At 42.9% G+C, this 27,291-nt stretch overlaps 1 protein-coding gene across 1 annotated transcript in view; it reads right to left on the bottom strand.

The window, feature by feature from the left end:
- ELAPOR2 (endosome-lysosome associated apoptosis and autophagy regulator family member 2) overlaps nt 1–25,088 on the bottom strand; it is a 164,312-nt gene extending 139,224 nt beyond the window's left edge. The window contains exon 1 of the mRNA XM_077473410.1: nt 24,618–25,088. Coding sequence (XP_077329536.1) covers nt 24,618–24,707 — 90 coding nt within the window. The 5' untranslated portion in view covers nt 24,708–25,088. The remainder of the gene's footprint in view (nt 1–24,617) is intronic.
- Nucleotides 25,089–27,291: the final 2,203 nt, after the last annotated feature.

Below are 27,291 nucleotides of genomic sequence, written 5' to 3'. Positions count from 1 at the left end.
ACAACCTATCATGGAAGAGTCTACCACAAGTTATATTACGCGTAGACAACCACATAGTGTGTTTCCTGCTTGATTCAGGTGCCACTTTTAGCTCATTAAATGATGAGAGGTATGACACACCACTGTGTACTGAGGGACACTCTATTGGAATAAATGGGACATCGGTTACTCATTCTGTCACCCCGCCTTTACCAGTCTCTACCCCGGATGGACTAGAGCTATGTATGCAGAGTTTCGCTGTCCTGACTTCCTGTCCAGTATCCCTAATGGGCAGAGATTTACTGTCCCAGTTGAACATTACCATTAAGTTTGACAAAGACGGCTCCCTCACTGCGAGTTCCCCTCTTTGTGACTTACACAGCCCAAAAAGACATGCACACAGGAGTTTCTTTCTAATGATACCTTCCTCCCTTGACCATCACACAATTTGGGCAGAAAACAAAGGTAGTGTGGGCTTTATTAATTGCACACCATATGCACCCCAAATGCGATCAGATGCGGGGATACAATATCAAAAACAGTATCCCCTACCCCCAGTGAAAGTCAAAGGCATCTCCCCTCAAATTAATGATTACATATCAAAAGGTATCCTGAGACCAATCATCAGTCCCTGGAACACGCCCATTTACCCCGTAAAAAAGGCCAGTGGGGAGTGGAGACTTGTACAAGACCTAAGGGCAGTTAACAAACAAGTGATTCCACTTCCACCCCTAGTCTCAGACATCACTTTTATCTTCTCATGTATACCGGCACATTCTCTATGCTACACAGTGATTGATTTAGCAAATGCCTTCTTTAGCATTCCCATTACGGAAGAGGCCCAGCCTATGTTTGCCTTCTCCTGGACGGAGGGCCAGTTGACGGGTCAGTTAACCTGGACACGCCTGCCTCAGGGGTATGTTGATAGTCCTGCTGCCTTCTCTATGGTACTCAATGAGACTGTCAAGTCTTGGACGCCTGAGCGAGGGTCGGTGCTAATACAGTATGTGGACGACTTGCTCTTGTGCAGTCGCACTGCTGAAGATTGTGCGGTCGATTCCACATCTCTGTTGAACCATCTAGCCCACATCGGGCATTTAGCATCCAGAAAGAAGATACAGTGGTGTATGCCACAAGTGGAATACTTGGGGTGCATACTGAAAGGGGGAACAAGGATGGTCTCCCCCAAACGCGCCGCAGCCCTACAAGCTCTGAGCCCCCCAAAAGACAAGGCAGCCCTGCTCTCATTCTTGGGCGCTGTGGTATATTGCCGCCAGTGGATCCCTGACTGTTCTCATTATGATGGCATACTAAGAGAGGCCACCGCCTCAACAGCACCTAGGCAGGTTGATTGGACAGAGGAACGGCTTAAAGCCTTCCAGGCCCTATTGAACAGTTTGTCATGTGCACCCGCCCTGGGGTTGGTAGACTATGGTAAAGCTTTTCAACTATACTGTGTAGTCTCGGGGACCTCTTTTGCCGCGGTTTTGTCACAACAGCATGGAACAGGCTACCGCCCTGTCTCCTACCTATCTAAAAAACTCCCCCTTCAGGTTCAAGGCATGCCATCATGCCTTCAGAATTTAGCCGCTTGTGCTATGGCCGTACAAGATGCCAACAAGATGGTCTTGGGACACCCGATGACGCTTTACACCACACATTCTGTCACCCACCTCATACAGAACATGAACACCCAACACATGACCTCACAAAGACTCAGTGGATATGAGATTTCCCTCATGAACACAGACAATCTGTCTCTCAAATATGTTCCCGCCAACAACCCTGCCGTCCGTCTCTTGCACTCCATGTTACGCCTACCACAAGACCCAGACCAGTTTCATGACTGTATAACACAAGTGGAGTCTATCACATCACCAAGACCAGACCTCACCGACGTACCGATTACCAATGCAGACGATGTTTTTGTGGACGGTAGTTGCTCCCGTCCCTCTGATTCCACCTTCCAAACAGGATATGCAATAGTCCAGTTGCCGAACAAGGTATTAGAAGCCAAACCACTGCCCCCCTCTTCGGCTCAGGTGGCTGAACTAGAAGCCCTCACCAGGGCCTGCATTTTATTTACAGATAAGAAGGTGAACATTTACACAGACAGTAGATATGCATTTGGGGTGGTGCATGACTTCGGAGTAATATGGGCAAAAAGAGGTTTTAAAACAGCAGATAATAAACCTATTTCCAATGCTACCCAGATTCAGGCACTTCTTCGGGCTATTTTGCTCCCAAAAGAGGTGGCAATAATTAAAGTAAAAGCACATTCTTCAGATAATAGCAAACTTTCCAAGGGAAATGCTTTAGCTGACCGAGAAGCGAAAAAGGCAGCCCAGTCCTCCACCCAGGAGCCCACCCCCACGTCCATGTACTTTAAGGATCATTTCACCTGTCCTAACTTTAAATCTGTAGTGGCACAAATGCAATCATTAGCCACTGAGGAAGATGTCTTGTATTGGGTGAAGGCTGGCTTGACCAAAGACCCAGAGGGTCTGTGGTCAAAAGAGGGGAAGATATTGGGAATACCTGAGGCAAGCAGTATTCTAATTCTCTCCTACCTTCATGGTCCAGGACACATAGGTGCCGTCCCTTTAGCCACTATGTACACCAAATCTTTCTGCACAAACGCCTTGAATAAACAAGTCAAACTCCTGACCACAAGTTGCCTTACCTGTGCTCAAAACAATGTGCAGGGCAAACGGCATGGCCTACATGGTCATCTACCCCCACCAATAGGTCCCCTTACAGATTTACAAGTAGACTTCACACACATGCCAAAACAAAAGGGGAGCCTAAAATTCCTGTGCGTTGTCGTAGATAAATTTTCAGGCTGGGTTGAAGCCACTCCCTGTGCAGGTGAGACAGCCAATATAGCAGCAAAATGCTTGCTGAATAACTGGATTTGTAGGTTTGGCATACCAACATCTATTTGGTCAGATAGGGGACCTGCATTCAGCTCTTCCGTTACCCAGGCTGTGGCTAAATTGTTAGGGCTGCAATGGAAACTACACATCCCCTATCACCCTCAAAGCGCAGGGGTAGTGGAAAGAATGAATAGAAATATAAAGGATAAATTGAAAAAGGCCACAGGGGGCACAATGAAGGGATGGCTTGATCACCTCCCTTCTGTGTTATTCCAGATTAGGACGGCACCCCACGCCAGAACGAAACTTTCACCTTTTGAAATTTTGATGGGAGTCCCCGCAAACATAGAACTACCCCCATTAGACCAAGACACTGATATTGACATTTATTCCCAACAGGAAATGTACGTGAAAAACCTGGTAAGTATGCTTCATGAAACGAACGAACAAGTTTCTGTCACCTTTTCTCCTATTTCCACAGAGCCAACACACCCCTTCATCCCAGGAGATCAAGTGCTAGTCAAGCAACTGGCCCACAAAAAGAGGATCGGACCAATCTACTCTGGACCTTGGAAGGTTGAAAAGGTGTCCAGAACTGCGGTCCTGACTGACCAAGGAAACACCTGGATCCACGCCAGCAGGCTGAAAAAGTGCCCACCGCTTCCCACAACCCCCGACCCCCCACCTATTGAAGAAGAACCCGACCCACCCGAACAGCTACCGGAACTGCAAGAGATTCAGGAAGGCATTGGACAATTAACCCTTGAAACCCTACATGATAGCGAAGAAGAAGGACAAGCATAAGAACTTGTAGAAATGTTTTTACCTTCAGTGTCAGGGAAGGCTGTATGCCTCTGGGGTAGTCTGGTACTACTTGTATTCCTGCCCACATGGTTTATAGCCAACTGTATATATCATCCAGAAGACTTAGGTCTATTAAAAGGGATATGTGGACCACCTAAGATGAATAATACCCCCGGCCAAAGACATATTAGAAGTATTATACCCGTTAATGAGTCACCTAAGGGACTGACTGACAAGATGTTATTACTAAAATTCAAATATAGCTATGCTCAAAAATCCGGTTTTGAGAAATGCTGGATCTGCAGCAAGCTACATCCCAGTACAGCTAGAATCCCTCTCATGGCAGTCCCCTTGAATTTTACCCCCCTCCTTAATGGAACACCCCCTATTGTCCTAACGAATGTTACTAGGACCCTTCCAAATAAAACCCTCACTTTCCAAATTATAGGTAGAAGCCACTTCCCAGACTGGTGTTTCCGACTGGGAAACACCACAGATGGAGCCGAGGTTTGCAAACAAACAAAACTTAACATTTCAATGACATCGCTTAACAATCCTTCTTTCTTCCATACTTCAGATCCCACCCTAAATGCCACCTTTTTAGACTTTCTTAGCTCCAGTACCAAGACTACAATACACCAATTAATGTCAATTCTGATACTCTCTGGCCTTTCTGATACTCTTAGGAACGTGTTCCATAAACGGCCCCTAGCTCTAGGAAATACCATATATATATGCTGCGGCAAACTCTGTCACCCCTGGATCCCAACCAAACCCCAGGGGTGGTGTTACCTTGCAGCCCTGGTTCCTATCATGGGGGTATTAGGGGATAACAAGGGAAGTCACCTCCTTGAAGCTAGCATGCATCCTAGATATCCCCTTAGACACCGTAATAAACGAGAATTGTTTTTAGAAAAAGATATGGCCTGGGCATGGTTCCCTTCCTGGACAGGATGGGGAATTGACCTAATGAAAAGATTAAATAATTACACTGGCATAATTGATGAGATTCTGGAGGAAAATTCTGATGACATAACCAAACTAAATCTAGAAACTAGGGCAATTAGGAAACAACTAGAACTACATGAGTTAGCTATAGAAAGTATGAGTGCAGCCCTTACTGGCCTCTGTGAGACTACTGAGGATTATGAGTGCTGTACCTGGATTCATAATACCAGCATCGAAGTCCCAGACTACTATGACGTTATTGCCCAACACAGGGAAGAGGTAAATAAACTACAGAAAGAGGCACGGAACATAGGAAAAAACTGGGATCCCTTCTCGAGCAGTTTTAGTTTTGGGGGATTAATATCTTGGCTCCGAAATGCTGCCATGACAATTGTCACTGTGATTCTCTTCATTCTATTTTTATATGCCTGTTATAAGATAATCAAATGTTTATGTAAAAAGGGAAACACGGCCGCTCCGAAGGATCTGAAACTCACTTCCATTGTTAAGGATCCAACGGTATGGTATAAAAACCAAGAGCACAAGGGTTCGGAGTATGAAGCCTGTGCTATTAAATTAGAAAAGGAATGATCATTATGTAAATCACAGAATGATCAAAGGGAGGATTATAAGGGAATACTTATTGAAATTACCAAAAGATATACTAAGTCGAGTACCAATATGCTTAGGCTTGCATTTCAATAGGTTCAGAATTAAGACACAAGCATACTGGCTTACGTGACAAACTATATAGATAACGTGACTAAATGACAGATAGCTGTATGTTTCTCCAGAGGGTCTATGTAAGATATTGATATCTCAGGAAAATATCTGCCTGTGTTTTCTTCTCTGAACATTATTGAAAGGCACAAAGCTAAGATAAGGACTGGTTACGCAAGAATATGGTCAGTCAGTAGATGCTGAAAGGGCAAAATAACTGTCAGGAGATTGTATTAACCTTTGACTTACATTTCAGGAAAGAACTAATGTCATGAGTTAAGAAATTGACGATGTATGTGTAAATCACCCGATTGGCCCCTCACAGGGCAGGGCTTTGTGAAATACCATTTAAAAGAAGGTCCACTCTCCCATTAAACCTTGTAATCTTCACCACGTACAAATGGAGTGTATGTGTATTGATTAACCGCCGGCGTTTGGGACCTCCATTGAGCCACTCCAGCCTAGGCTATCCAGGGGAATCTAGAAAACGAACACCTTACAACTACTAGTTTTCATTTCTGCTGCTTCCCAAGTTTGGGTTTTATAAATGAGTGCCTGTTACAGCCATACATATTCATATATACTGTAAATGTGTATGAATACATATTTATATCTTTTTACTGGTCTGGTGGTGAGATTTTTTCCTCCAGCAACTCAAATGTATCACCTTATCATTTTTGTCTTTTTCTACAGCACTCTCCATAATTCCACAGAATATTATATGTGACGGCCCTAGGGGGAAGACCACCTCATCCAATCTTTGGCTCATCCATAGCAGATATACGTGTAGTGACCCCCTGAAGCTGGACCCCTTTCTTCTTCCTCACAAATACTTTGTTACACTCACCTCATCTTTCATATACAGTAAAACCTTGGATTGAGAGTAACTTGGTTTGAGAGCATTTTGCAAAAAAAGTTAAATTTTTAATAAATTTTGACTTGATAAACAAGCAATATCTTGATATAAGAGTAGCGTCATGTCACAACTGAGTATAAAAGAGAAGAGAGGCACTCTAAGTGTAGCAATATCGTTAAATTTAATGAAGGTACAACATTTAGCAACTCACATGGTTGATGATTAAAAAGAGGTGTAAAAGTATGCAGGAATCTGGGGTAAAGCTGTCCACATAGACCGTCCTCCTCACCACCATCGACATCATCCCTTCACGCTGCGCTCCATGAGCTCTTCCAACCATGCCTTTAGATTGCTCTACTGCAGGGTAGTCCTCCCGGTCACAATTGAAGACTGGCAGTGGTGGCAGCTGGCTGTGCAGGGGTTGGTCTATGTGGACAGCTTTACCCCAGATCAACCATGTGAGTTACTAAATGTTGTACCTTAATGAAATGTAACCATATTGCTACACTCTTTTTTATACTCTATAGCTCCTGCTAGATTTAGCTTGCCATTTGTGGATGGACATTTTATGGTTACACAACTTATCACCTTGCTAAAATCTTTTTATATGGACTATAAACTGAAAGAACTTATGAATATAAATGGTTGTGGAACAAATACATCTGAGTTTCCATTATTTCCTATGGGGATATTTGCTTTGATATACAAGTGCTTTAGATTACAAGCATGTTTCGGGAATGAATTATGCTCCCAATGCAAGGTTTTACTGTACTTTTTCTGTATATAGACTATTTTTGTATACAAAGATTTTAAATTGTATTTAATATCTATTAGATCTGGCCCGTTTTTTGAGGGCACCTTATTGTTATCCACACTTCACCAGGCCTTCTTGTTCTTGGGGTAACACTGAGATATCCTTTTTAGTCAGATACAGTGCTATACATACATTTCAGTGGTTATGGCTATGTGACTATACAATGCAACCATCTGGTATTCTTTTGAATTGGATGATAACTGTATATGCTGTATATTAATTGTGGTTCACTCTCTAAAATCATAGGATCTCCTCATGGAGCTAACTGATGACAAAACATGATGAGACTCTTGATCACATCCTGTATTTCTGCCCTGTATTCATATGTTAATATGTTGATTTATGCAAATGTATATGGTAATTACATTTATTCAAGTTGGGCAGTAAAAGATAAGCACTCCCCAGAGTGATCACATGATCCCAGAATTCTGTATTTACAATATATGTTTTTATACTATTATGAATAAAATGTCAGATATTTTTATAAAGGTTGTGTACTTGTCGTTTTCTCGCAATGAACATTTGTACCAGAAAGTGCATTATTTTCCTAAATTTTGCTTATCAGATTAAATACAGCCATCCACAGGTAGATGTTGGTTCAGCAACAGGCAGGGAGATTTGTTTGAACTTCCAGTATACAGGTCTTTCACTTAGAGGCCTAGCATATATGTGAGCATGGGGTTTGGCCAAACTCCATTGTCCTTTAGAAGGGAGATTTTTGCACATGATATTTGCTAAGAACTAGAGATATTTCACAGTAGTCACCACAAAACGTTCACAGCAGATTTGAATCTGATTGGTAGCTGAGGGAAAGATACAGTAGACACATAATGACAGTCTGCTATTCCAATCACGTTTTGGGAGGCCTCAGATGGTCTTAGCTTCCCTCTAAAAATCAGAAATGTTCAGCCACACGTGTTACAATCTGACTTTACATTCTTTCTATAATCAACTTTAGATTTACCATGTAATTACTATGTACTAATTAGACCTACATAAACTATCCAATCAATTTGCATCCAATCAGTTAGGCCCTCGTACAACATTGTTGCTCATGGATTGAAAGGTGATTATACAGCAAAATTGTAATGTATGCGGCGAGCCTAAAGCATACCCTAAACTGGCATCTTTGTGTACACCCAATGTTCTTTTTCAAAAGTTAAAGTGATTGTAAACGATCACCTTGTTAAACAACCCATTCAGTTTAAAATAGAAATAAAAGTAAAAACATTTTTGTATAAATATAAATAAACATTATAAATATATTTTTCCCTTTTTTATAAGTGATTACATTTCCTCTGTTTTCAGATGCATAAGAGCTGGGGGGAGGAGAAGCAGTACACTGAGCTTCCCAGTGAATGGCTGTGCAGCAGAGGTGTGCCAGGACAAGTCTGATCATTGGAGCAGAGCACACTGAGTTCCCAGCATAGCAAGAGAACTGACCACGTGTGCTCTCCTGCTTAGTGTAGTCAGTATTTAATAGGTAAGCAGAGGGACTGGCAGGAATACCAGAGATTTCAAATAAAAGGAAGCAATACAAACAGAACAGGATACTTTCTCATACAAGTACATGGTACAGTAGACACATATCAGGAAAATGAAGTGTTGGAGGTAACAAACGCTTTGAGATGCAATCAGAATTTTACCTAAACCCCACATCTATGGCCAAATTAAGTCATGTTCTTACTGGGAACAAACTGAAAGCCGACTTCAAGCGATATGAAAGATAGTTATCCTAGGTTAGCCCTACTCAAGTACATTTTTCATTAAGTTTAAAGCCCAATCTAAGGGCTCTTTCACACGGGACGGATCCATGATGATCCGTCCTGTGGACATCTGCTTGCTTAGCGGGGATCGCTCCATCGATCCCCGCTGAGCAGGAAGATGACGGGTCTGTCTCTGCACACTGTACAGGGACGGACCTGTCAAAGCGCTGTTCTCCCCTATGGAAGATCGGATGACGACGGACCGCAGAGTCCGTCGTCACCTGATCCGATGATGGATGGAAAGGTTTTTCCTCCGTCACAATTTTTCGGATCGGAGCGGGTCGGATGTCAGCGGAAATGTCACCACTAACATTCGATGCTCCATAGAGGTCTATGGAGCATCTGTTCAGGTCCACCTAAAAAACTGACAGACAGACCGGAATGGATCGTTCGTCTGAAAGAGGCCTTTGACAAAAATGAATAAATAAATAAATAATAATACATTTAAAAAAGGCACTTTTGAAGCAATGTTCACCGTCAAACCAGAGATTTCCTCCATAGTACTTTTTTTGCCACTAGATGTCCTGAGTCTGACATCCAGCACCATTCAACCCACTTCCTCTGAGCCCAGGCTGTCTGGGATCTACCCCAGGCGGCGACTGCACAGTAAAAAAAAGAAGCAGCACAGTGAAGGGTTCCTCTCTCTGTCACTGTGCTTTCTCCTCCTATCAGCATGCTTCTTATAAACATGCAAACTGAATGGCTCCTTGAGGTGCTTCTTTCTTGCAAATTCCAGCCCTTCTGTACAGAGAAGCTGGTACCAGTTTGAATTCATGTACTTGCACTGCTTGCATTCAAACATACATTTAATGATGTATTAATGATTACAGAGCTGCATTTATTTATATCTTTCATACTGTATAAATATTGCGTTTTTAAAGTAAGGTCAGAAACATGCTTGTGTTTAGAATGACTGACTAGGCGTTTTTAATCCAGAATAATAAAAGAACCGTTCTCTTTTCTGTGCCCTGAAAACCTGCTCTTACAATTGTCTGGTTATGCGTTTGCAATGAGCATAAAATCTACTGACAGACATTGGCAGAAGTCTTACAACTTTATCTACTAGGGCTTCCTACATGTTTCCTGTTATTTTCAATAGGTCATTTATTGGACCCAGTTGTCTTTTTATTGCCATACAAAAAGGACAGCTGCCTGATATAATTGTTATGTAACAAACATCAGACACGCTGGAATTTCTCCACTTTTCCATGTAAAATAAACACCAAAAATATATGTGCTTGAAAAGAAACCTATAATGAGGAAGTATGGAGGCCGCCATTGCTGACCTTTCCTTTCCTATTTTTTCATATAATTGTATATTATTCATTGGCTATAATTCTTATCAATTCATTGATTTGGAGAAATATGCAGAAGTTCTGGGTTATAACTGACTTTCTTCTATCTGGATACTGTAACGTGTATGCAAACCCTAGTGATGAACTCCTCTCACTTGGTCCCGATTGGACTGTTTAATATTTTATCTGTTTGAAATGTTAAGAAAACATACCTGTAGGGCTTGCCAGAAATCTTTTGAGATAACTTCCCGACTATGTGACTCGCGTTACTGCTATCAACAATATTGTTCTCAGCTATCTCTGAGGACTGCATAACCATGCCCCTCTAAGTTATACATAATAGGAGAGGGCAGGGTTCTGTAGACCTGTTTTGTTTCTGCTGTCCTGATACAGAAGGGATAAGAAGTATTGTCATCCAACACTTGGAAGGGCATGTCTCACAAAATCACTTAATGTAAAAAATAAAGGGAAAAAGTGATTGAAAAAGAAAAAGAAAAAAACGTATGCAGCCACCACATTCAAAGCCTAAACCTAGTAAAGAAAAAAAATCAGCACAGGAGACATTACTTATTATCACTGTAACGTGTTCCTTGTGCCCCTACTTAAAGTGTTACTAAACCCTCACCAGTAAAATCTGTCTGTATATGCAGTAAAACATACTTGTTATACTCACTAATGCATTGTGTAAAAAGGCTGTTTGATCCTGTCTTCTCTGTTCCTCCCCTTCTTCCACAGTCCCCAAATCATCTCCTGATAGAACAGAGCCTTGGGGGCAAACTGCACATGCTCAGTTTGGGGTGTATTGCTAGAGAGTATTTTTTTCTCTTGGAAGGGTGCATGTGATCGGCACAGGGCCAATCAGCACTGTCCAGACAGAGAGTAGAATTAAAATTCCTGATTGGTGTGTCCGGCACCCATGATCTCCCCCGAGCACCAGCGCTTGCCCAGTAACTGAGCAGGGCAGTGGATCTCTGTGTGTAAACACACAGATCCACGTCCTGTCAGAGGAGAGGAGACCGATGGTGTGTCCCTTGTACATAGGGACACCGATCGGTCACCTCCCCCAGTTAGTCCCCTCCCCCCACAGTTAGAATCACTCCCAGGACACACATTTAACCCCTAGATGACCCCCTAGTGTTAACCCCTTCCCTGCCAGTCACATTTACACAGTAATCAATGCTTTTTCATAGCACGGATCGCTGTATAAATATTACCTGACACAGGAGCCAGCGAAGTCACCGCTGTCCCCTGTAGTCCGGCGCATCCATCTTCTTGGTGGGGTTTCGGAGCTCCGCCGCTGTCATTCGGCGAAGCCGCAATGACGTCACTCCCGCGCATGCGCACGGGAGCCGACTCGCGCGGCAGCTCCGTCATTGAAAATGCCGCGCTCAGTGCGCCTGCGCGCCGCTGTCTACGGCGCATGCGCCGTAGACAGCGGTGCCTGTCTTCGGGCAAATATCTCCTAAACCGTATAGGTTTAGGAGATATTTCTTGGACCTACAGGTAAGCCTTAATCTAGGCTTACCTGTAGGTCAAAGTGTGTTGTAAGGGTTTACAACCACTTTAAATTACCAACACGTAATTGAAGTGTCATGAATACTATACAAAATGAGTATTTCTGCATTGGATTTAGAGGATAAGTCACTAATACAAAGTTCAAGTGCTTATTATCAAACCTTGGCATGTTTAAACATTATTCTACGTTTCCTTTCTAAGAACGAGCACACAGAAGAACATTATAAAGAAAAGGGTAAAAAACACCAAAGGCATTTTGGATATAGAAGAATAAACCTCAGGAGACTGCTCATTTCACAGTACTCTTTACTTTGTATCAATTAGCTAAATCAATAAGCAAATCTCCGATTCATTTTCTTAGATTTCATTCTAAGATTAGAAGTATCATGTAGTTGTAGAAACAAAATATTTCAGAATTTCAATTGATTGTGGTTTATCAAAGCAATTTATTGTAGCGCTCTACACATGAAAGTATAACTAAAGGCAAATCTTTTTTTTTTTTTGCATAGATTGGAAAGGGATTAGAACACCTTTCCGTTTTTTATTGCATTCTGTGCTCCCCCCTTAAAGCGGTGTTCTGCTTAAAAAATAAAAATAAAAAAGTCAGCAGCTACAAATACTGCCGCTGCTGACTTTTAATAATCGGACATGTACCTGTCCCCGGGTCCAGCGATGCTGGGGGAATGAAGCCTCGCTCATCTTCTCTACCTTTCTGCGGCGCCGTCATAGTCACTGTGGGCACCCGGCTGCACTCCGTGACTGGCCGGGCAATCATCTGGGTCCTGTGACGTGTCCCAGATGATTGCCGAGAGGGAGGGGGGAGAGGTGATCTCCCTTCCAGTGCCACGGTGTGCCAGGAGGAAGTGGGAGCTGGAACCCTCAAAAAAAGAGGATTTACGCTCCCCCACCCCCCACCCCCCCCCCCCCCCCCAAACAATGACATGCCAAATGTGGCATTTCATGGGATCACCTACCCTTAAAGCTGAAGTTTAATCTGCTCTATTTGTTCTAGTGTTATCACCGAAAGAGAAAGTCAAAGAAAATTCTAAATGTTGGGTTGTCACTAGAAAATGTAAGCGGGGACCCTGGTGACCCTGGAGACCCTGGAGACAAGCATAGATTCCCTCACTTTGAAGGGAAATCTCCCCAAGGGGACAGGGATGGTAAAAAAAAAAAGACAGGAGTTACACTTACTCGATCTAAACAAGTTTTGCCTTTATTTCTACTTTAACATTATGATGCATACTTCTAAAAAGCTATTGGGATACACTACCTGTAGTTCAAGCCCTAAACTACAGAAGGAAGAGGGAAATTACCAGCAGAAAGGAAAGGTTTATAGCAATACTGTTAGACCATTACATGCTCCCCTCTAATTGTAGAAGTAGAGTTCAGTTTACCAGCAGAAATGAATAGAGTAAGTGATACTTCTGTGCCCAAACAACTGATTTGTTTAGGGAACAGGCTAGTCTATGCCTATTTTAGTGGGTTTGCTGTCCAAGGCCCAACCATTGTGGGTAGCCCACAAATCTGAACCCGTTTACCACAGTTTTCTCAGTTACGTAAAATGTATTAACCACCAATACTTTCCATGCAGGGATTTTCGAAATGCAAACCATATTATGAACAGTACATCTTTCCTGCATACTTCCTTATCACAAGTGCCTCAGCTGACATGGCTAGTGTGCAGATTTTGGAAGCTTATGAGGTCAGGAATATTCAACACTATATTTAAGCAAAATTTTTCTGTTTGGTGATATTTATAACTGGAATACAGTACTATTCAATATTATAAGGCTTCTATTTTTAAAGCAAGAACTGGGGCATGTTTGTGGTATGACGTAGGTTCAGGCTATAAATACCAGGATAGTGCTTTATTTTGGATGAATACTTTATCATCGTATCCTTTTAATCCAGGTTATCACATGGGAATAAGAAACATGAATGTATTATGATTTATCTACTTTGGCCTAAATGTTATTAGTGTTGTACATAATTAGTAATTATGTGGTGTCATTACTGATTGTCTGCTAATCTATATATATATTGAAAGTACGGTGTAATGTACACAATATATTAAAATCAAAACACACCCACATACATATATACTGTATATATAAATATATATATTGTCCTGTCCAGTGACATAGCTTGACACAGCAAGGCCAAGATGCAGGTTATGCAGAAGTCAGACACGTGAGCTTCAGTTCTACTCCCTACATTAAAGCCAACTCCAGCTAGGCCAGCTTGAAAAAAAAAAGTAAATATTGGTCACCGGCATTAGTAGAAAAAAAAAACAGATCCCGCTGTTACATTCACCCTATCTCTGAGTGTCGCCCCCTGCAGACTCACCAATCATGCGATGTAGGGCCCCTAATCTTCTGAGCTGAATGACCCCTAGTGGTATACTGTATCCAGAAAGGGTGGTTAGGATCATACCCAATTACTGCTGTCCCACTGCTGTCAATTGGCTCCCACTGCTGTCAATTAAAGCCAGTGGAGAGGGAGCGGAGGCTAGGCTGTGCCATGCTCTCTGTGTCTTATGAACACAGAGAGCGGGGCTTGGGAACGGACACATATGCGTGCCCCCATAGCAAGCAACTTGCTATGGGGGCATTCGGCAGGGGAGGAGTGGCCCACAATGTCAGCTGGAGATCCAAGAAGAAGAGGTTTGGGGCTGCTTGATGCAAAACCATTGCACAGAGCAGGTAAGTATAACATATTTGCTATTTAAAAAAAAAAAAGTTGCTTTTACAAACCCTTTAAAACTAGTACCATTTAATAATAATGTAATATTTTTAATGAATATATATCTATATAGGTGCATCTCAAAAAATTTGAATATCATCAAAAATGTATTTCAGTAATTCAGTTCAAAAGGTGAAACTCATATATTATATAGATTCATTACGCACAGAGTGATATAATTCAAGCATTTCTTTCTTTTAATTGTGATGATTATGGCTTGAAGCTAGTGAAAACCCCAAATTACGTATCTCAAAAAATTTGAGTATTACATGAGACCAATAGAAAAACAGAAATGTTGGCTTACTGAAAAGTATGTCCATGTACAGTATAGTGTGCACTCAATACTTGGTCGAGGGGGTTCTTTTGCATGAATTAATGCATTAATGTGGAGTGGCATGGAGGTGATCACCCTGTAGCCTTCAGCTCTGCATCTGCATTGTTGGGTCTGGTGCCTCTCATCTTTCTCTTGACAATACCCCACAGATTCTCTTGGGGTTTAGGTCAGGCGAGTTTGCTGGCCAATCAAGCACAGTGATGCCATTATCATTAACCACTTGAGATCCGCGCTATAGTCAAATGATGGCTACAGCGCGGATCTCCTTTTCCAGGACTACGTCTATTGACGTCGTCCCGTGCACGAGTGGCCTGCGTGCCCCCTGAGGGGCGTGCGCGGCGCGTTCTGTGATCGGCGAGTCTACGAGACTCGCCTGATCACCGATCCGTGCAAGGGGTCGATCCCTACCCCTTATCACGTGATCAGCTGTCAGCCAATGACAGCTGATCATGTGATATAACGGAGCCGGTAATCGGCTATTATTCCTCCTCGTGCTGACAGCGCGAGGAGAAAAAAAAAAGCCGATCACCGGCGGCCGTGATCGGGACATCAGTCCCGATCACGGCCATCCCTGCTAGTGCCCACCTGCCCCCTGCCAGTGCCCACCTGCCCTGCAAGTGCCACATTAAAAAAAGTAAGTGCCCCCCGTCGGTGCCACCCAGCAGTGCCCACAGTGCCACCCAGCAGTGCCCACAGTGCCACCCAGCAGTGCACACAATCTGCCTTAACAAAGGTGCTGCACCCCAGTGCCACATATCCGTGCCCATCAGTGTCATCTACCAGTGCCCAGCAGTGCCGCCCATCAGTGCCCAGCAGTGCCACCTATCAGAGCCACCTATCAGTGCCACCTATCAGTGCTCATCAGTCCCATCTATCAGTGGTACCTATCAGTGCCCATCCGTGCCACCCATCCGTGCCACCCATCCGTGCCATCCATCTGTGCCACCCATCCGTGCCATCTTATGTGCCCATCTTTGCCCATCAGTGCCGCCTTATCTGTGCCCATCGGTGCTGCCTTATCTGTGCCTATTTGTGCCGCCTTAACTATGCCTATCAGTGCCCACCAGTGCAGCCTATCAGTGCCCACCAATGCAGCCTATCAGTGCCCACCAATGCAGCCCCTCAGTGCCCACCAGTGCAGCCTATCAGTGCCGCCTCATCAGCGCACTTCAATGAAGGAGAAAAATGACCCGTTTGCAAAATTTTATAACAAACTATTAAACATGATTTTTTTTTTTTTTGCATTTTTTTTGTTTGTTTAGCAAAAATAAATTACCAGCTGTAATTAAATACCACCAAAAGAAAGCTCTATTTGTGGGAAAAAAATGATAAAAATTTCATTTGGGTACAGTGTTGTATGCCCACGCAATTGTCATTCAAAGTGCATCAGCGCTGAAAGCTGAAAATTGGTCTGGGACTGAGGGGGGTTTAAGTGCCCAGTAAGCAAGTGGTTAAACCGAGTATTGGTACTTTTGGCAGTGTGGGCAGGTGCCAATTCCTTCTTGAAAATGAAATCAGCATCTCCATAAAGCTGGTCAGCAGAGGGAATTTCCTGGTTGTGCTGACTTTGGACTTGATAAAACACAGTGGACCAACACCAGCAGATGACATGGCTCCCCAAATCATCACTGACTGTGGAAACTTTACACTGCACCTCATGCAACTTGGATTTTGTGCCTCTCCACTCTTCCTCCAGACTCTGGGACCTTGATTTCCAAATGACATGCAAAATTTACTTTCATCCGAAAAGAGGACTTTGGACCACTGAGCAACAGTCCAGTCCATTTTCTCCTTAGCCCAGGTAAGATGCGTCTGTCGTTGTCTCTGGTTCAGGAGTGGCTTGACACAAGGAATGTGACAGTTGTAACCCATGTCCTGGATACATCTGTTTGTGGTGGTTCTTGAAGCAGTCCACTCCTTATGAATCTTACCCCTCAAATGGTCTTTGCTTCACAATCCTCTCAAGGCTGCAGCTATCCCTGTTGCTTGTGTAGCGGCCATAAACCATTGCAGGGAGGCCTTGACGTAATGGGCTTACCGGTTACCTTCTCCTGGCCTGCTCTTCAGCATCTAGGGGTTCCCAGGGTTGATACCCAATGACCTGTACACTGACACAGATAAAGTCCTTTCAAAAGGTTTTATTTTGCAGTAGAACTTTCACAAAACACAGTCTCTTTGGGAACAAAGGGCACGGGTGAAGAACGCAGGTACCTTGAACTGCAGGTCTAACAAAGTCTCTACTTCCACCCAGAGAGTAGCCACTCGCAGCTGGGTACTTCAAGGCTGAACAGATCTCTAGCCAGAGGTCATGGCAGTCAGCACGTTGACTCAGAACAATCAACTGAAGATAAACAGGAACCTTTTTTCCAACCGTACCTGGAACGTTTCCCACTTCCTTTGAGGTACTGGAAAAGTGTGGACTCGTCAATGTCTTTCCCAACTCAGTAACCAGGCACTTCTCAGGATGCCACTTGTCGGCCCTCCTCTGAAGAGTCCTCCCCCGGTCACTTGCACGAGCTGTGGTGTCCCTCCAAGCTGAGAGCACACCCGGACACTCTGAATCCTCCCCCAGTTACAGCGCCTTGGACCAGCATGTTCCGAGACTCGGGAACAGACGGATCCCTACCCCAGACCAGTCGGGTCTAATGGGGGCCACTGACAGGAACATGTTGCGGGAAACACCCCATGACCGGGACCCCTCACGGGGCTACCCCGGTCCTGGAACCAGAACAAACCACACGGGTCTCTCGAACAACTCCGGAACCCTGAACAGACTCCTCAGCGGGCCCAGTACTCCCGCTGATTGGCTCCGAGAGGGCCATACCCAAACATCCAACCAAGCCTGGTTCTCGCATGTGCACCTCACCGCTCAAATAACCAGGCAGAACATGAATCATGACCTGGCCAGACTGGTGTTAAGGCTTACCTACACAATTAACCCTCAGTACTGTAACGTCCTGAGGCAAAAACTAAATTTACAAAGAGTGTGACATTTGGCCCCGAATGTCATCCGCTACACTTGTGAACCTTTTTCTACCACACTTATAACTTACACTAAACTTTCCATTAATGCGCATGGATACAGCACTTTGTGAGCAGCCAGCTTCTTTAGCAATGACCTTTAGTGACTTACCCTCCTTGTGGATGGTGTCAATGACTGTCTTCTGGACAAATGTCAAGTCAGCAGTCTTGCAGATTGTGTAACCTACTGAACCAGACTGAGAGACAATTTAAAGGCTCAGGAAACCTTTACAAGTGTTTTAATTTAAATAGTTGATTAGAGTGTGACACCATGAGTCAACAATATTGAACTTTTTCACAATATTCTAATTTTCTGAGATATTGATTTTTGATGATATATATTTCATTTTTTAAATTGAATTACTGAAATAAATTAACTTTTTGATGATATTCTCATTTTTGGAGATGCACCTGTATGTAAAGCTGGCCATACACTAGTAGATTTTTGTTTAAAATCATTTGTTTTAAGAACGTTTGTTAAATTTTCTAATTGTTAAGAGGGTCAAGCAATCTGTCATTTTTGACTACAGTGACGATAAAATTTGAAGAAGCAGAATGGAAATTTTTCTTGAACAAATTAATGCCTAACAGTGTATGTGTTTTTTATTTGGGAAAAGTCTATTCGTCCCAAAATTGCACATTAAAAGCAAATTACATTTTGAAGTTGTTTCCAAATGCATTTGTCAAGTCATGATATGTCTTGAGAATTGTCATACAAATGTTTGTACAAATGTAATTTCTAATGTATATCCAGGTTAAGAATTCGGATTTAACTGGATTTTAAAAATGGCAAAGGGTTCTCAAAGAAATTTAGACTTGTTTGTGGCTGCAACTTTTGTTCTGATGTTATTCTGTCTCCTGCCTGCAATTAAGTGTAAAAAGAAATGCAGAGCAGCACCTATTAGACTTTATAGATCTAATACCATTACAAACAAGACATGGGAACCGGTCACAAAGCAAACACCTAAATAGCGTAGATAAGCAGAGATTAAATTAGAATTTTTGTCCAGCCCTAAGAAACAGACAGACTCTTAATCCAGAAACAAAAAGGATTGTTGGTTGGCTAAAGAATTTATCCTTTGGCTTTGTATACTCTCACAGAGCAATGACGCTTTTAGTTTTACATGAAAATATTAATTTCATGGAACTTACAAGGCATTAAAAAAGTATAAGTAAAAGCAAAACTTTTTTTTTTAGTCTTGGATAAAATGTAGAGGGATCGGTAGCCCTGTCCATTTTTTTTGCTGTCCTTGCCCCTGTTAGAAAGAATCACAATCTCTATTTGTCCTGTTTACCCTTATCATCGAAAGTAAAAGTAAATCCCCAAATTTTGGGTTGTCATCAGAAAACCAATAGAGAGGAAATCTCCCAAAGGTGACACTAGTTCTGTTGATCCCAGTAACATCCAGAGATTCTCTCACCTACTGCTTTGACTGTGGGACAGGAAGTGAAGGAAAATGTCCTTAGAAGGCAAAAAAAAAAAAAAAAACTGACAGGGGTTATAACCTTTCTTACTTTATCCAAAATTTAAAAAAAAAGTCTTTAGTTCTCCAACAAAAACCACATACACTGTTTGTTTAAAAAGAAAAAATTTCCATCATGCTCCTTTAAATTTTCTCACCACTGCAGATAAAAACAAACATCGATTTGACCCCAATAACGATTAGAAAATTGAACAATCTTTCGTTAAATTAAATTTTTTTAATTAAATTATACTAGTGTCTAGCCAGCTTCAGATAACTGGATGTACAGTCATCATGTAAGTTTACAAATATAAATCAGTATGTTTTTGGAAAAAAATTATTTTAATGAATAATAAAAAAATACAAAAAAAACACAGTATATACCCCAATTTTTTTGTATAATATGAAAGATGATGTTACGCTGAATCAGGAGATACCTAACATGTCACGCTTTAAAATTGTGCACATTCATGGGATGGTGACAAACTATGGTAGTTAAAAATCTCCATATACGACGCTTTAAATGCCTTTACAGGTTACTTGTTTAGCGTTCCAAAAAAGGTCTAGTGCTAGAATTATTGCACTCTAATGTTCACGGCGATACCTCACATGAGTGGTGCAAACACAACATATACTGACTTATGTATGTGTTCACTTCTGTGTGTGAGCATGGAGGGATGGGGGCACTTTTAATTTATTTTTTTATTTTTTTACACTGTCCCATTAGTTTTTTTATCACTTTTATTCCTATTACAAGGACAAGTAAACATCTCTTGTAATATAAATAAGCATGACAGATACTCTTTATGGAGAGATCTGGGGTCCAAAAGACCCCCGATCTCTACTGTACCTTTAAAAGCAAAAGACTGGACTGGACTGGACCTCCTCTTTAGTGTTATTAAAAATGACCTTTCCTTTTCAAAATGCAGTGCTGTTGTTTTCTGTAAAATTCAATGCAAGGCCTTCTGTACACAGTTGCTGTACAAAACACCCCCAGAAATGTAATTTCCTGCTTGTGTGATTGGCTGAGTTTCCCAGTAGTCTGCACTAAGATACAAGTCAAATTTTAGGCATCCTCTGCAACAATAATTACATTTTTGGTGAGATACTCACAAAGAGTTAATCACTTCCAAAGGGATGCAGTCAATGCAAACTTTCCTCATTAGAACACCGCAAGTGCATCAGCTGATTAACCACAGCTCTAGAAGGTTTACCCCCCTTTATGACCAGGCCATTGTTTTGCGTTACGGCACTGCGTTACTTTGACTGACAATTGTGCGGTCATGCAACACTGTACCCAAATAAAATGGATGTCCTTTTTTTCCTACAAATAGAGCTTTCTTTTGAATGGATGTCCTTTTTTCCCCACAAATAGAGCTTTCTTTTGGTGGTATTTGATCACCTCTGCGGTTTTAATTTTTTTGCACTATAAACAAAAAAAAAAGACAGACAATTTTGAAAATTACATAGGCAGACCGCCGTTCCGTTTGCCTCAGAAACGATCGGAGAGCCCAGCGGACATTGGGTCTGCTGTGTCCAATCACAGCGGGAGTGGGTCACGCCCCAGACGCAGAAGAAAAAAAATCACATACAGGTAAGTGATTTTGCACTAAAGGGCCACTCTGCCACAGCGGTCCTTAAGCGGCTAATAATGAAATAGTCACTCCTATTTAGTTTCACTTTGCAGAGTATTTATAAATGTGAAAACTGTGGACAAAACCATTGTCTCCTAGTTGTCTCTATATAATTTTCTCCTTATTTTGCAAACATTGAATCTTTCCTCCCCAGTCTCTCTGATCCTATATCTACACGCTCACTATCACGGCCTGAATAATGTACCCTATGCAAACAGCAATGATGACATTATTATTTTTATATTATTATACACGATTTATATATCGCCAACAGCTCACACAACGCTTTAAAGTGGTTGTATACTCATTTTTTTGACTTTTACCTACAGGAAAGCCTATAATAAGGCTTACCTGTAGGTAAAAAAAATATCTTGGTGCACAAGGGGATTCTCGGCTGAAAGCCCGGCAGTGGCCGGACCAGGCCGGGATGAAATCTCCTGCGCGCATGCACGGGAGTGACGATATCGCGGCTCTGGCCACTCACAGCGCCGGAGCCGCTAAACCCGGAAGTAACGCCGAGGGAGCATGTCAGCTCCCTCGGTGTGGATCGGACCAGATGTCGGGGCCTCGTTCTAAGGTAAGTATTTCATAATGAGCTAGTATGCGGTGCATACTAGCTCATTATGCCTTTTCCTTTGCTGGTAGAAAAAAAAAAAACATCTGCGGGTTTACTCCCGCTTTAAGTTCAGTAACAAAAGCCAATCAGATTTTAGCTTGTGCAAGCCAACCCTGTACAAGTGAATACTACAGGTCGCAGTGTCCTGAATAAGCCCATGTGTATAGGATGGAGGTCTCTGACATGCCCAGGCTTCATTATTCTTTATAAATGGGAACCAAGGAGATCAGTTTCATCATGTTTCACTCTAGTGCAATAAAACTAATATTTTTTCTCACTTACTCCTATGTATAAAATATTTTCTGTTGTTTGATATAGAAAAAGAATCTGATGTTTATTCTTTGCCTTCCCGTTGTAAAAACACACCAACACAAACTATGACAACTGTATTTTGTATTGCCAGTAACATGGAACCATTGATTTTTCAATGGGTATGTGTTGTTTCTCAAAATAAAGTAAAGTAAAGTAAAAATAAAGAATTGACACTAAGGGCCGGTTCACACTGCTGTGCTGTCCGACATTGGATGTGATTCGTACCGCACTGCATTGTAAGTCACATGCGATGTCTGCGCGATGCGAACTCAAATGCATCACTTTCAGACCAAACTCGCACAGGACTCTTTTTTTGGGTCCGCAGCAGAATCGGATCACATGGGTGTTTCGACCCATACGATGTGATTCTTGTCCGAACTTGCAGTTCGCTCTGCGATATGCAAACTGATTTGGGGGCGTCATTAGCTTTCTAATGACACTCCCAGCAGTTCACATATGGCAGTGGGAACTGCCTGCGAGTTGTATGCGATGCAGGAACCCGCAGTGGATTTGCAGGGTTCCCGCATCGCTGCAGTGTGAACTGGCCCTAATGCCTAATACACTGGATGAGATTATCGGACGATTGATTGTCCGTTTTTTTTTGTGTTTTTTTCCATGCTAATCTCATATCAAAAATAAAAAATGCACTAAAGTTCCCGAAAATTTTCATACAACAGAATAAAAATTTGCAAGTGATGTAATGTGTTGTAGTGTATTTGTATTGTATTTTCAAACGACAACGAAAATCCTACAATCTGGTATTGTACGAGAACAATGTTCGTGCTTGTCCGAACTGTTAATATTGGGTGAACTGTCATGATCGGCTCTCGAAAGCTGTGTACTAATGATTCGATTTTCGTACAATCGTGTATTTTTTTAGTACTATTTTCTGATCGCGTGTACGGGCCATAGAGGATATCCCTATTCTCCAAAAAATAACCCATATACATCCAGCAGTTAAGAGTCCTCTAATTTATTTTTCATTAAATTGTTTTTGACGTCTTTTGCATCTTTTTAACATCCTCCGTGATCTCCCGAACCTCCTCTTTTCCCCCTTGCTTCCATTCGTTTGGAACAAGCAAATGCACGTTTGTTGCGGTCATGTGTACTGCTCTATAGTGCATCTCTAGAGTAAAACAAGAGAGGGTGGTTACATTCCTTCGTACAGTGTCACAATGGAGAACAAATGACCCTCTAACAGGAAACCAGATCACAGCAGCAGAAAAAAAAAGGAATTTGGAGATTTGGAAGAGGCTGAGAGCAAAAGAAGGTACTTTTTCAGTTAAAGCTGAACTGTACCCAAAAGGGGCACCTGGTTTGGACAGGTACTAACTCAGTGGCATAGCATGGGTTGTCAGCTCCCAGGGCAAGGAAAAGCATTTGCACCCCTAATTTGTGGACTTTTAGCACTCCCTGAGTCCCTTCCACTAGTTCTACTGCAATGTATTATTAAGGGCTTCTCATTATTCACAGGGGCCAAAGCGATCCAGGTAACCTGCTACCTCTTCCGCCCAGATCGCTTAGGCCCCTGATGCCTAACCTGTAGCCTGAGGGCCCTTTGGTATATGATGTGTGGCCCTTGGACCACAGAGGTCTATAGTGATGACAACACTGATTGGGGTGATAGCGTTGATCTCTACTAGCCTCATGTAACATGTTCTCAGTTTCATACCATCTTCTGCAGCATATCCCTAGCTGAAAATGTAGCATGACCCTCATTTCCTCTATTAGGTCTGCAGTTTCTGATAGTCCTCTCAAGCATTACATATATTACATATATTAAACATAATGTGCAGCCCTTTGGTAATGTCAGGGGCCACATTTGAGGCACCAATTAGGTTATAGGTCAACAACCACTAACCTTGGCGGTCTGAGCAGAAGTTTGCCCTTTCCCCCCTCTTTGGCAGCAGCCTCTTGGGACACCTCACAGGTCCCAAAAAGCTGCGGGACCATTTGTACAGCTCAGTGCACCTGCGCATGCACAATGGGAAGCCAGCTGTGAAGCTGCAAGGAGTCACAGCTGGTTTCCCACATGGCAGAGCCGTGGGACTTGAAGATTGGCAAAGAATCTGCCCAGGTAAGGACATAGCTGGATCCCTGGACAAGTGGGTGTCCTTTTATTAAAAGTCAGCATCTACAGTATTTGTAGTTGCTGACTTTTTACTCTTTTTTTGTGGAAGGGCTGAAAAACCACTTTAAGGATGCATACTTAAATGGATTTTTTTGTTGTTGTTAAACCAGTGTCACTTACAAATAATAATTAGTCTAACATATCTGTGACAAGTCTGTAGTAGCCTGTAGCTCATCAGCCTCCCTGGCGTAATAAAAGCAGGAAGCCTGGCCTCTACGTTCCAGCCAGCACTGCCAGGAAGAGGAAAGGATTTTCCTTTCATTCCATTAATCAGAATGTACAGATAATACAAAATAGTGTTTGGAACTACAAGAATAAGATCGGCTCCTTGAATTGTAAGGCATGCATTAGAGATGTGTCCCTGGGTTTCCAATCACTGGGTGGATGATTTACAGTACTGCTACATGTGAATCACATAGAAATCCTCAATAAATGACAATGAAAAAAATCTACTATGACATGCTTAGGCAGACATTATAGAATTCAATCATAGCACACAGAGCACATTTCTAAGGACACTGAGAACCCATTGATCAGAAGGCCTAGCCCCAGAATCATAGGAGATCGGGCAGATAGGGTGAAGCTGTACAAGGTGTATTTGCTCTCCCAGCTGTATAGAACCCTGCCCTGCTGAGCAGAGTAAATATAGAGCATTCCCTGCAAGCACCATGGCCAATTCACCAGACATGAACAACAAAGGCTGCTTTGCTGGTCCTCTAATATAGGGCACACTATCAGCTGCCTCCCATGGATCTCATGTAATAGGCTTAGAGAAATGCCAGGCTCACCTCATTGCATGTGGGCAGATTGCTCAGAGCTGTTCCCAGCAGTAATTGAAGGCAGATCGCGAAGCATCCAGTCCAGCAGAAGAATGGCATGGTGATGAGTGAGCAGTCACTCTGGGCTGTCAGGATCAGATGAGGGAGCAGAGTCCTGGTTGTCAGGATCAGATGGAAGGGAAGGAGCAGAGTCCTGGTTGTCAGGATCAGATGAGGGAGCAGAATCCTGGTTATCAGGATTAGATGAGGGAGTAGAATCCTGGTTATCAGGATCAGATGAGGGAGTAGAATCCTGTTTATCAGGATCGGGTGGAAGAGATGAGGGAGCAGAGTCCTGGTTGTCAGGATCAGATGGAAGGGATGAGGGAGCAGAGTCCTGGATATCAGGATCAGATGCAATGGATGAGGATGCTCCCTCTGCTGTTGCTGCCTCTGTCTTCACCTGATCGCTGGACTAAAAAAGCATTGACAAAGCCGGCCTGTGACATCATGACAAGGTGGAGAGACAAAAGGAGGAGGGAGGGGAGGGCTGAGCTGGGCTGTGCTTGGGTGACACACATTCACTGGGGGGGGGGGGGGGGGGGGGGGGGCACAGCACAGAGCCGTGATAGGAAAGCTGGGGAAAGGGTTAATGTTTTTCCTTTGCAACAATGACACATCCTCATGATCTACTCTACTAGAATGAGTTCCGATTGTGACATCTGCAGTCGGAGTGAATGGGATACAACAGAAATCTATTTTTCTACAGAATCCATGCATGTGCTGATCTAGAATAGATACAATGCCCATTTCCTAATGATTTGATGTACTGCAGCCATTCTCAACCAGGGTTCCCTATAACATTGGGGTTCAACCAGCGCAGGAGAATCCAAAATTTGGAGTGCCAGAGCAAAAATTTTACAAATATTCACAAAAAAAGTTTTAGAAATGAACAAATCAAATTTAAATTAATGAATATGTTTTAGTTGCACTTTTTTATTTTATCAGAATGATAACATTTACAACAGAGAAAAAAACCCCCTGAAAATCAAGCAAAGAAATTGCCCAAAAAAATTGAGCCCATCAGAGTTCCTATTAAAGCCCCATTATATCAGAGTTCCCTTCAAAGTCTCCATTACATAGGAGCCTCTCTTACATCTGAGGGCTGGATAACATTTTTCAGTGGCCTGGGATTTTGCCCACAGGCCTAGTTTGGAGACCCCTGCTCCAGAGATTACTAGGGGTTCCTTGAGCTGCAGTTGATTGTCCTTCCATTTGATGGTCCCCTTCAGAGTCCCCATTACATAGGATCCCCCTCTTACATCTGAGGGCTGGATAAAAATTTTCAGCGGGCTCAGATTTTGCCCACGGGCCATAGTTTGGAGATCCCTGCTCCAGAGGTTACTAGGAGTTCCTTGAGCTGCAGTTGATTGTTCTCCCAATTAATGGCCCCCTTCAAAGTCCCCATTACATAGGAGTCCCCTCTTACCTCTAAGGGCTGGATACAAATTTTTAGCGAGTCGGGATTTTGCTCATGGGCCATAGTTTGGAGATCCCTGCCCCAGAGGTTACTACAAGTTCCATGAGCTATAGTTGATTGTCCTCTTATTTGATGGTGCTTGAATAGTTCCAGGGCCAGTACCCCTTGGCAGAGTCAGCAGAGTGATACCAATAATCTTTTCAAGGGTGCACTCACATTCAGGTTGATTTAACTGAACCTTGCTCGCGTTCAATTCCCCCCACTCACCACTCCCCCACTGGTATGCACTCACACTGGATTTTAACGCATACAAGTGTTCCCAAGCATACTCTTCTACTAACCAGACCTGTGATCTCTGTTTCACTACACAGTCCTCTATGTGAAGAACTCAGCTCCAGCATGGTTTGCACTCACATTTCAGCAAACCCTACCAGATCACAAGTAAACAGCACTCAGGACTATGTGTTTTAAAGTGGCCTCAGACAAGGTTTAACCAGTCCCAGGTACAGTTCCCACAACACAAGGGCACCAGCCCAAATGGCTAATCCATGACCAGAACTTTTTCAGAGTGCTACTGTGAGTGCACCCTAAATTGCTGCCTGTAAAGCCAGCCATAGATGGCTACAATCTTGGCCAGTTCAGCAGGAACCGGATTTGAACCATGTATGGGCAGGCTGAACGCACCCAAGTTGATCGATCAATCAACTTGTGTAAAACCAGCCTGCCAGATTTTACAAGCAATTATTGCTAGCAGCTGTTATAGCCACTAGCAATATTCATTGACTTAGAACACAATGGCTCCACGGGAGAGATTTCCCTGTCAACACTGTCTGTGTTGATAGCGGAATCAATGGTTTATGGTTATGATTTATGGTTTCCCTCCATCTTTGGCTGGCCTGACCTCCACTGTAAGGGTTACCATACACCCCAACACCCCAACACCCTAAAAAGCTGCCTATAAGAGTTACATTCTGACCTCCACATTAAGAGTCATCATACAGGTTACAATTTGACTACAGAATCCTTCTACAATCAACGTTAGGCTTACCAGTGGAGGCCCGTCCATAGGGGGCGCCTGGGCGCCGCCCCCCCTTCCCATTTTTTTTTAAACATGTCCCTTTAAGAAATTTTTTTTTTTCAAATTTCTCTCCCTATGTGCACTGGCGCTGGGCAATATAGGAAGCACCACGTCTATGCAATCACAAGATTGCAGACGAGGTGCTT

Source organism: Lithobates pipiens, unplaced genomic scaffold (assembly GCF_037356315.1).
Source record: "Lithobates pipiens isolate NorthernLeopardFrog02 unplaced genomic scaffold, aLitPip1_a1.2 Scaffold_8, whole genome shotgun sequence".
Taxonomy (NCBI): Eukaryota; Metazoa; Chordata; class Amphibia; order Anura; family Ranidae; genus Lithobates; species Lithobates pipiens.
Note: the sequence above shows the minus strand (reverse complement) of the source record. Positions and strands in the feature narration are given on the sequence as shown.